Source organism: Leucoraja erinacea, chromosome 8 (genome assembly GCF_028641065.1).
Source record: "Leucoraja erinacea ecotype New England chromosome 8, Leri_hhj_1, whole genome shotgun sequence".
Classification (NCBI taxonomy): domain Eukaryota; kingdom Metazoa; phylum Chordata; class Chondrichthyes; order Rajiformes; family Rajidae; genus Leucoraja; species Leucoraja erinaceus.
This window is the reverse complement of record NC_073384.1, coordinates 26,966,334-26,978,546: the sequence shown is the minus strand read 5'-3', so window position 1 is coordinate 26,978,546 and position 12,213 is coordinate 26,966,334. Positions and strand designations below refer to the sequence as shown.

The 12,213-nt window shown below is 42.3% G+C and overlaps 1 protein-coding gene across 1 annotated transcript in view; it reads right to left on the bottom strand.

The window, feature by feature from the left end:
* The window catches only part of efcab2 (EF-hand calcium binding domain 2), a 77,019-nt gene that overhangs the window by 17,663 nt on the left and 47,143 nt on the right, over window positions 1-12,213 (bottom strand). Inside the window, exons 5-6 of the mRNA XM_055639278.1 lie at window positions 9,499-9,541; window positions 6,118-6,184 (exon numbers count right to left, since the gene is read on the bottom strand). Coding sequence (XP_055495253.1) covers window positions 6,118-6,184; window positions 9,499-9,541 — 110 coding nt within the window. The remainder of the gene's footprint in view (window positions 1-6,117; window positions 6,185-9,498; window positions 9,542-12,213) is intronic.

The following is a 12,213-nucleotide window of genomic DNA, read 5'->3' as shown; positions in this document are numbered from 1 at the left end:
TTAGGACCAACGGGACACTGACTGCAAGCACGGAGATCCCAGAGACTCACAGCCAGCAGCAACTCTAGCCCAGCCCCGCTCCAACTCCAGAGGAACCCGGGTTGCGGATGAGGGGGCGCAGCTCGGGCTGTGGGCGAACTGCCACTTGTCGCTGTAACGGCGCATCGGGGAGCGGGTTCCTGTTGGTCCTGACGTCTCCGGCCATCCCCCTGGACAGGAGCTGAGAGACGTCAGGACCACCAGAAGCCGCTCCCCGATGCGCCGCTACAGCGACAAGTGGCAGTTCGCCCACAGCCCGAGCTGCGCCCCCACATCGGGACACCGACCCCCAGGCCCACTGCAAGCACGGAGATCCCAGAGACTCACAGCCAGCAACAACTCTAGCCCAGCCCCGCTCCAACTCCAGAGGAACCCGGGTTGCGGATGAGGGGGCGCAGCTCGGGCTGTGGGCGAACTGCCACTTGTCGCCGTAGCGGCCCATCGGGGAGCGGATTCCTCTGGAGTTGGAGGGACAGGGAGACACAGCGGCTTTTGAGAATGGTGGGCAATCACTTCCAAAGTTCTGCCCACACAGTCAGTACACCTCTCCTACACTTGTCTCCCGCACTAAGATCATCTCGCAGAGAATGATCCTAGCCTAACCTCCCTATTCTCTCCTATTCTGCAAGAAAAAACTACATTGAAGACTCAAACTCGCGATCGAGTAACTGCTGGGATCGAGGCGCAAACTCGCGACCTTGCGGATATGAGCCGAGCACTCTACCACTGCGCCAGCCGTTAAAATCTACGCTAAAAATCTTCCATTCCGAAAGCCGAAAAATTCTGAATTACGAAAAGTGTCTGGTCCCAAGGCTTTCGGATAAAAGGTTGTGCACCTGTACTAAGTTTCTGGCTTGGTTTGTTGTTTTTAGCATTACTATTTGAAGCTGGGTGCTAACTTTTAATCGTTCTTCCTTGGCTCCAAAAACAATTATTTCAGTTTTTTCTTTGTTTAATTGGAGAAAATTCTGGTTCATCCAATCGTTGATTTGCTCAATGCATCTACTCAGTGCTTGTATTGGACTATAGTCTCCTGGTGATATTGTTATGTAGATTTGTGTGTCGTCTGCGTAACTATGGTAACATATTTTGATGTTTTTCATGATCTGAGCCAGTGGAAGCATGTAGATGTTAAACAGAAGAGGCCCCAGAATGGAGCCCTGGGGAACTCCACGTAATTTTTGCACGCTCGGATGTGTAATTACCTATAGACACAAAGTAGTCCCTGTCCTTCAAGTAGGATTCAAACCATTTTAATGCTGTGCCCGAAAGTCCCACCCAGTTTTCCAGACGGTCTAGTAATATGTTGTGATCGACTGTGGCGAATGCAGCACTGAGATATAGTAATACTAAGACTGAAATTTTGCCATTGTCTGTGTTTAAGTGAATGTCATTGAAGACCTTAACAAGAGCCGTCTCGGTGCTGTGGTGTGGTCTAAATCCTGACTGGAAGACATCAAAACAGCTGTTCATAAAATGAAATTGTTCAGCTGCTTAAAAACAGCTTTTTCAGTGATTTTACTGAGAAATGGGAGGTTTGATATTGGTCTATAATTTTTCAGTAGTGAATTGTCTAAGTTTTTCTTTTTTAAGAGAGGCTTGATAACAGCAGTTTCCGGGGCCTGTGGGAAGAGGTCCTTCTGCAGTTGTACAGAGCCCTAGTGAGACCACACCTGGAGTATTGTGTGCAGTTTTGGTTCCCTGCAGAGACCAAACTGAAACAAAAATGACTGATAAATGACACCTGAAAGATCCATTATAAATGTGCAGTCAAATCCCAAAAGTTCTAAAACAATAAACATTAACAGCTTTATTGGGTCTGCCAAATTGGTCCCCTAATTTGAGGAAGGACATTCTTGCTATTGAGGGAGTGCAGTGTAGGTTTACAAGGTTAATTCCTGGGATGGTGGGACTGTCATATGCTGAGAGAATGGAGCAGCTGGGCTTGTGCACTCTGGAGTTTAGAAGGATGAGAGGATATCTCATTGAAACATATAAGATTGTTAAGGGCTTGGACATGCTAGAGGCAGGAAACATGTTCCCGATGTTGGGGGAGTCCAGAACCAGGGGCCACAGTTTAAGAATAAGGAGTAAGCCATTTAGAAGGGAGACGAGGAAACACTTTTTCTCACAGAGAGTGGTGAGTCTGTGGAATTCTCTGCCTCAGAGGGCAGTGGAGGCAGGTTCTCTGAATGCTTTCAAGAGAGAGCTAGATAGGGCTCTTGAAATCTTAAATTAAAATCTTAATTTGTATGCAAGGAATACAAAGGCTCAGATTTTTATTTGCTCCTTAATTATCGTTTATACATGTCATTTAATGCTCCCCTAAGCAATTGGCAAAGCAATTGTTTATCTGAAATGATTGCTTTAGAGATTAGTACAGCACAGAAATTGGCCCTTTGACCCACTACAGCAATGCCAACCTATTTGTCTGCATTAGGTCTATATTCTGCAGTGCTTTGCATATTTAAATGCCTTTCATAATATCTCTTAAATGTAGTGATTTTATATGATTCCGCCACCTCCTCTGCAAGTGCGTTCCAGGTACCATAAGGTCATAAGTGATAGTAGTAGAATTAGGCCATTCTGCCCATCAAGTCAACACTGCCATTCAATCATGGCTGATCTCTCTCCATCCTAACCCCATTCACCTGCCTTCTCTCCATAACCTTTGTCACCTACACTAATCAAGAATCTATCAATATCTGCCTTAAAAATATCCACTGACTTGGCCTCCACACCCACAGATTCACCACCCTCTGACTAAAAGTGATATCAACCACTCTCTGTGTAAAAAACTTTCCACTTAAATCCCTTTTGAAACTCCTTCCTCTCACAGTATATGTATGCCCTCTTGTTTTTGAACCTCTGAAAAAAGATTCTATCTACCCCACCTCTGCTTTTTATTATTTTACTTCACTGCTCAGCCTCCTTCACTTCAGGAAACACAAATCCATCCTATCCAATATCTCTCCAAAACTAAAGTTCTCTAATCCTGACAGCATCCTGGTGCGCCTCCTTTGTACACTCTCCAGTGCAGCTACACCTATCCTTGAATGTGGTAACTGGAACTGCACACAATGTTCCAAAAGCCTTGACCTAGGTTTCAGCACCAACATCAGGATCCTTGACAATGACCCATATACTGTAGCCAGTAAGGATAGGTGACAAAACATTTGCCATAATAATTCCCAACACTAGTGCCCAGTTAGGCTGCATCCTAGGCACTCCTTATACATTCTTAGAACAGTCCTTATGCATTCACAAATGTTCAGCAAATTCTCCTCTAACTCCATTAACAATTTTGCAGATAGCACCACCTTAGTGAGGCAGATCTCAAACAATATCGAGGAGTATGGGAAGCAGACAGAATGCTTAGTAGCATGGCAACAACCTCTTCCTCAATGTCAGCAACTTCAGGAACCGGAATGGAGTACATGCTTCATTCTGCATCAATGGTGCTTAAGTAGAGATGGTCAAGAGCACGACAAGTTCCTAGATGCAAATATAATTAACTGTTTGTCCTAGCTCAACCACATTGACATATAGCCAGGGGAGCACACCAACACCGACAGATGGGGCTAATGTAGATGGGTTGGTATGGGCAAGTTGGACCGAAGGCCCTGTTTCCATGTTGTATGACTAACACCTCTACTATTCCAGAGGGCGCAAGAAAATGGTATTAGTATTGGTTTATTATCGAGATACAATGCAAAACTTTGTGTGCTATTCATACTATACATGAATACATGTATAGCCCTTCACTATGGAAACGGGGGTCAAACAGGGATGCATCATCGCACCCACCCTGTTTGTCGTCTTCATTGCTGCCATACTTCACCTCATTGGTGAAGAGCTGCCACAGAGGATTCCAATTCTCTACAGAACTGACAGTAGGCTCTTCACCCTTAATAGGTTGAAGGCCAAGAGAAAAGTCAGTAACACTGCCATCATGGAGCTTCAGTATGCAGAAGACTGCGCCATTGCAGCACACTCCGCAGATGACCTCCAGGGCATCTTGAATGCCTTTGCCAAGGCACACAGAGCGATGGGACTAGCTTTAAATATCAAGAAGACCCAGGTCCTACATCAACCTCCACCCAACCAGCCGTCTACCCAGCCCAATATAAAAGTGGACAATACCACTCTTGAAAACGTTGACCACTTCCCCTACCTTGGCAGCATTCTTTCCTCAAAAACTGACATCGACTCTGAGGTCAACCATCGCCTGAGTTGGGCCAGCGGAGCCTACGCCAGACTCAGGAAAAGAGTCTTTGAAGACCGAGACCTAAAGGCCCAAACAAAACTGCTGGTCTACGGAGTCATTGTCCTCTCCACCCTGTTGTGTGGAGCCGAGTCATGGACCACATACACCAGGCACCTGAGAGCCCTGGAACGATGCCATCAAAGATCCTTACGAAAGATTCTGAGGATCAGCTGGGAGGACAAACGCACCAAGATCAGCATTTTGGAGGAAGCCAACATGACCAGCATCACCACCACAATAATGCAGCACCAACTTCGATGGACTGGCCATGCCATCCGCATGTCCAACACACGTCTCCCTAAACAAATCCTGTACTCTCATTGGAAGGAAGGTCGGCGAGCCCCCCGGCGGGCAAAAGAAACACTTCAAGGACAACATCAAGAACAGTCTGAAAGAATTCCACATCACATCGAGCAACTGTGAGCACATTGCACTGAACAGGCGCTCCTGGAGGAAATCCGTGCAGGAAGGAGCTGCACGTCACAGAATGGAACTACGGCGTGTCACAGAGACAAAGCGAGGGCACTGTAAGGATAGAGAGAAGGGGACTCGACGACTACCAACTACCGCCAGTCTCCACTGCCCACGTTGCACCAAGGTGTGTGGATCGCAGATCGGCCTCTACAGACATCTGCAGACCCACAAGTAGACGACCCTATGGAGAGGAGAGGACAGTCATATTCGATTCGAGTGACCTCTGATGATGATGATCATGACAATCAAGCCATATATGAACAACAAGTAGTGTAAAGAGAAAAATAGTACAGTGCAGAATATGGTGCACAGCAATATAACATTACAATTACAGATAAAGTGCAAATATTTTAAAAGTCCAAGGTCCATGATAAGGTAGGTTGGGAGATCGGGACTACACTCTAGCTTATGGGAGGATCATTCAGTGGTCTGATAACAGTGGAGAAGAAGGTGTTCCTTAATACATATTTTAAACTTCTGCCCAGTGGGAGAGATGGGAAGAGGAACATAGAAAATAGTTGTAGGAGAAGGCCATTCGGCTCTTCGAGCCAGCACCGCCATTCAATATGATCATGGATGATCATCCAAAATCAGTACCCCGTTCTGGCTTTTCCCCCCATATCCCTTGATTCCCTTAGCCCTGAGATCTAAATCCAACTCTTGGAAACAAAGGCCTGTTTCCTTTATCATCATTACTTTCAGAACTCTCTTTTCGACTCATCCATATCGGAGACGTATCGGGTCGCTTGGGTCTCGACTCGAAATGTCTCCTGTCGTAAACCTGATGTCTGAAGTTCTGACTTCTTTTGCTAATTCTATGAAGATAAAAAAGTTCACCAAACAACTTTAAGTAATCATACACTAGAAAATAAATATTCTGGTAGAGTGAGGCTAAGAGAAACATTAGCCAGATTCTAATCTGATCACATTCTGTTTTACTGGATTGGTTGGCAATGTTTTCCTTGGAGCAAAGGAGGCTGAGAGATGGACCCCACTAAGGTTTCCGAAAATCAGGTGGGGCATGGAGACTGAAGGGTCTGTTTCCATGTTTTATCTTGCAGTCAATCGATCAATCAAGCATTTTCCATTGACCTCTGCATATCGCCCACCACAACATCTATAACTAGGCCTGGAGGTCAGATGACTGCCTAATACTGAGGCTGTTCATTACTGCAAACTGGGCAGATGTAGACTCATCCATTTTGAACTTAGCAAGGATTGAATAAAATTATTTCTAAGTAGAAAACTAAAACCATCTGTGGTCCACGAACAATAATCATTAGGAGAGAATAGTGAAAGTGATTTGGGAATTCTTGTCCTTATTACAACTATATTACCTTCTTCAGTCAAATATTTTGTAAGTTCCTCTTGAGTAAGATAGCCATTTTTATTCTTATCCAATACCTAGGGGATGAAATATAACACTTGAATTAAAAAGTTAAAGAGTAAAGTCAAAATGTAAAATAAAGTCTGATCATCTTTAATCATAGTGTCACACTACAAGCTTCAAGTCCTATATTAGATATGTTCTTAGATACAGACTCTCTTCTAAGACTTGGTTTCTTGTATTTAAAAGTGTGACTATACAATCCAATATCCAACTAAATGTGATAACATATATGAATGTAACTGGGCCTAATCTGAACTAAACGTTTGACCCAATATGTGTCCTTAATGTATTTGAAAGAAAGCATCTGGTGACTTGGTAACTGTTCAGCTGTTTTATTTGACAGACAGCAAGTGACTATATCGAGAAACAGCAGATGCCAATTCACTCAGGCAACGTGGAATTAAAAAGTAAAGGCCAAGTATTTTTGAAATAATTCCAACTGCAAAGTCTTCCTTCTGTATCTTAAGCCACCCCCCCCTCCCCCATCTCTGAGTGAAGAAGCATGCTCTATGGCTTAACATATACTATGCATGCATAAGCCTCCACACACCGTGATTCATCCAAATGATGTCAACCCCTCGATGGACTTGATGGTCTTTTTTTAACTATAAATGTGCTATGACTGTAATCTGTATACCCAGATAAGTTTTTGTCCCTTTTTGCCCAAACCCAGCAGATGGCCTGATGGAGATCCCGACTTCCTCTCTGTAGTAATTCAAAAGCATGCCTGTCAATAAGCATCCTCTCTACCACAATCACATACATTTTAAAGAGATCACCTCCAATAGTCCTCAAGATGAATGTGGGGTTAACGTAGCCAAAAGATCTGGGATGAGACATGCTGAGCTCCTATTACCTTAGCTAGAAGCACACAGTGCGATGCAACATTTCATAAATTGGACTGTCTGATTTCCATGTCTATAGATAATAACACATAGAATAGGAGCAGGCCCTTTGACTCACCACATCTACGCCGTTCATGATGCTGATCTACACAAAACCCATTTGCTATCACATGGTCGGTATCCCTCTATCCCCTATATGTTCACACATTTGCCAAAATGTCTCCATTTATGCTGTATGCTTCAGTCACTACCCCTAGCAGCATGTTCCAGGCATCTACTCTTTTTTGTGTAACAAAAGTACCCCTTTTAAACTTTCGACCTTTCACATTAAAGCTATGCCATCTATGTGTTCTAGTATTTGACCTATCCATTCCTGGAAAGAAAACTCTACCACCCTATCTATGCCTCCCCTTATTTTACATACTTCTATCAGGTTGCCTGTTAGCCTCTGACTCTCCAGAGAAAACAATCAAAGTTTGTTCAAACCTCTCATTATAGCTGATGAATTCCAATCCAGCCAACATCTTGGTAACTCTCTTCTGTACCTTCGTCAAAGCCTTGACATCTTTCCTATAGTATGGTGACCAGAAATGCTCCAAATGTGGCCTAACTAAAGTTTCATACAGCTGCAACATGACTTTCTAACTTTCATACACAATACTCCAACCAATAAAAGCAAGTATACAGTATGACTTCTTTACCAGACCTTTTCTACCACTTTCAGCAAACTATAGATTTATACCCCGAGATACCTCTGTACATTGATATTCCTATGCATTCTGCCATTTACTGTACAGGTGAACCCCATGTTACGGCCAGTCAATTTACAGAAATTTGTCCTTGCGGAATAAGCGAGTTCGGTATTCCGACTGCTCATGCTCAGGTCAAAGGTCACTATGCAAAACATTGCTGGAAAGCAGTGGAGCTGTGTACATACACCTTCATTTCTTCCATGTTTTCCAGCTTTGATTCTTCTAGGTAAGTAAATACTGCTTTCAAACTATGAAATAGTTGTATTTCTTCTCCGCGTTGGCTGTGGGCCTGAGGCCGCTGGTGTAGTCGGTCTGGGGCTGTCGGTTGGCCCGGCGGGAGTTGAGCTTCTTCTCCGTGCTGGCTATGAGCCTGGGACCGCTGGTGCCATCGGTTCAGGGCTATCGGTTAGCCTGGCGGAAGTTAAGCTTCTTCTCCGCGCTGGCTGTGGGCCTGGGGCCGCTGGTGTCGGTCCGGGGCAGTCAGTTGGCCCGACTGGGGATGGCTGAAGAATTCCATTGCCTTGAAATTAGCAGAATAGTGAAATTCGACTCAGAAAAGATCGTTGTGTTCCAGTCTGGAATACATTAATTTTCATATAATGTGACCTCATGGCAGCCCCGTTCCTCAGATGAAATATATTTTTACACATAAATTATGAATAAAGATAAGAATTTATACACAGTTTCTTCAGCCAGCGCTTAATTCGCTTCTTCTTTATGGTGAATGACCTTTGACAAATCCCATGATTCCTTGTGTTTTTCAGAGTACCGAACTCGCTTATTTACAAATCACCACCCAAAAATTTGAGATATCAAATTAAATTTCCTCTTACAGAATTAGGTTAAAAATTGAAATAACTGAACAACAAATGATTTATTTTCAACTTGTATTTCTTGACTTAAATGCAGATGACAAAGTTTCACACTGTGGCGCCACCTGGTGGTCAAGCCACTTACTGATCGAACCCGCGTCACCAGAACTGGAACGGTCACGTGACTGCCTTTGGCGGGAAGAGAACGTCATCAGTTAAGGGGTGTGTCCTACAACAACAGCAGAAACTTAGCTCGAGATCTCAAGTAAACAACCTCGCTCAACAGCAGCAACAATTACTTTATGTTTGTACACGATGTTTGGACTCTACAACATTATGAACATCGCGAAAAGGACAATTATTTAAGAATGCAGCCCTGTCCACCTCTCCTGACATGGGGTTCACCTGCAAACTTTCCTCTTGAATTTGAACACATCACACTTGGCTGAATTCCTTGTGCCATTTCTTTGCCCATATTATTAAATGATCTATATTCTGCTGGCCTATGACAACCTTCCTCACTATCCACAACTTTATTTATTTTTGTGACATCTGCAAACTTTCTAATCAGCCCACCTAAATTTTCATTCAGATCATTTTTATAGGGCACAAACAATCCAATTTACCAAGTCACCATAATGCCATGTGACTTAATTTTCTAGTCTACTGTACCATGATGATCCTTATCAAATACTTTACTAAAGTTAGTGTAGACAATATCCACTGCCCTACCCTCGTCAATCATCTTCTCACTTCATTGAAAATTGACATCTTCCCATTTCCTTCTTTATAAGCAAGGTTTAGAACAGCCTAACCCCAAAACCCTTTCTGTAAAGAAAGTTAAGATCAGAATAGTCAAAAACAGAGCAGAATATAATTTCAAAATGTTTTTGTGTGGGACCTTGAAATACAATCATACCTCAAATGCTCGCAATATAATTTCCTCTGATTGGGGCCTGTATCTGTAAAATAGGAAAACAGCATGATGAGAGACAACTCTTTTATTCAATACCTTACATAACCTTCGGATGTTCCAAAGCAAATCTTAGCCAGTGAAGCGTTCTTTGAAGTTCAATCATTTACTGTACTAATGGACAATCATAATTCAGGTTACCTCTACAGACACCATGAAAACAATAAGCTTTAAGGTAGTGGGCAGGAATACAGCACAATGTGTAGTGATAATTTTCTAAAACTGTGTAAAGGAAGGGAGTGTGCCCACATTGCAAAATTTTGAACTAATATCAAATCAGGAGCAAGGTAGACACTGTCAATTTTGTATATTTGGAAATTAAAAAAATATTCCTACCAGCTTGCAAATAGAAATTGTGGTACAATTTAATATAAAGAACAGTGTGATTTGGTTGGGGAAACAATAATACTAGATTATTTGCTGAATAGTAATGTACTTGAGATGTTATGATACTTAAGATTTGTACAGAAGGATCTCGGGGTGGAAGTCGGCAACACCAGAAGAAAAGGTAAGATAATGAAGGCATGATTGAAATATATAAAATTCTGAGAGACATAGACAGGGTACATAGTCAGTCTTTGTCCCAGGGTGGGGGTATAGCTTTAAGGTGACAGGGGGGACGTTTAAAGGAGATTTAGGTGACAAGTTATGTTACACAGAGAGTGGTACATGCCTGGAACGTGCTATTAAGAGAAGTGCTGGAAAATTATATGATAGAAACATTTCAAGAAGCATTGAGACAGACACGTGAACAAGCAAGGAATTGGGGGGGGGGGGGTAGATATGCAGGTAGATGTGCAGCTTAAATTAGCCTAATTGTTGGCAAAGATGTTCTGGGCTAAAAGTCTTGTTCCTGTACTATATTGTTCTAGGTTCTGTGTTCTAGGTTATCACCACTCTGAACTGAACACACATCCCCCCCCATAGCCAATATTTTGTACTGCTACAACACTATACTCTGAAATATTGCATATTCTGACGGCTTGATGTTTTTCTTGCTGTTTTTGTTGTTTCCATTGTTGTTTTTATTTATTTGATACATTAGAGCTCCGCTCGGGCAGTGCGCCTAAAATTTAGTTGTATGTATTTACAATGACAATAAAGTGTATTATTATTATTTTTATTATTATTATTATTATTATTATATTGGTAACAAACAATTCTTGGTGTTTGCCTGGACTTTTCACAAAATGTGTTGAAAGTAGACTGGTAAGCACCCAATGATATAAAAATAAGTCATTTTACTTTTGCAATTGAGAGAAATTACTCCAATTGCTCGCCCGTTTTCTAGATCGAAGGTGGCCACCACAAAGTATGGTTTTACCGTACAAATCCAGTGCAAGAACAGTGAGAAAGTAAACAGGGTTATACATTTATTTGAATGTTTGATGGGCTCCCTGCTGGCTACCAAAAACAAACATTGTTGTTAATAATTTGCGAATAAAGATTTTGTGTTCAGACCAAGACCAATTTGGTAAATTGGTGTCTATATCTCCATGTAACACTACGTTTTAGATCTGCATACCAAATTATAGCAGGAACAGTCAGGAATCTATTCTTATCTCAATTTCAATATCTCAGCCATTTTAGACTTCCAGTTGTTTTTTGTATAATTTTGGCTTATTTTAACTTGTTTGTAAGTGTTGCAGTCTTTACCAGGATTTGTTTATTGTGAATTGCTGAATCTGGAAGCACTCTTGAAGCGCAAATAAAATCAAAAAGGAAGAAATGTTAATAAAAATGCAGCAGACACAAGCACAGGGAGGAAAAGAGGATTCACTGAATGCAGGCTGTGGGAAACAAAAATCACATTAGACCACAGAAATAGCAGGGTGAAAGAAAGGTGCCTGCAATTTAATAAACACATACTATCATGGCACGTGTTGGAGCAAGAATTGGAGCATGTGGTAATGAATCTAACTGCGCATCCAGCTTATTATGCTGTTTTCATCCTGCTGTTGGTGACATCAGTAACATCAACAATGTCTCTGCACAGAATGAGGTGATCACAGTTCATTAATTCCCCCAACAAATGTGAAAGAAATAGACAAGAACAGTGATATTTGAGTGCATAGCTTGGTTCCCCAATGCAGGGTGTCAGAAAGTCCTTGTGCTCCTCACTATAAACCAGCACTGTTTCTCAGCAGTAAAGATTTCAAATCAATCTATGTTCAACTTGACAGGAACTTTACACATGTCACTGCTCACTTTGCTGACAATTACAGGACTTCCATGATGTGATAGCTCAGTATTTCTTCTGCCCTCCCTCTGCCCCAGACTATTGGATGGCAGCCTCTCTGGGGTAATCAGGGAATGACTTTCACCAATATTATACATTCAATCGGGAATAAGGCTTCTAATTAAGCAAACCACTGACATCTGCATAGTTTTCTATTGTCTAGAATGTAAATGGGACAGATTTCTTGAACACATAACACTGTGATTGTCCAAAATTCAAGTATTTGCTATGTTCTTCACAGTTTAGCAATATTGAAAGAAGTTGCCTTGAAGTTTCCAGAGGATGAGGCAGCCACCACTATCATCCAGCAGGAGCCAGTGGAGATAGTGGAGGTATACAAATACCTGGGAACAGCCTTCGACAACCTGCTAAGGTTTTCCTCTAACACACAGGAAATCCTTAAAAAGTGCCATTAGAGACAG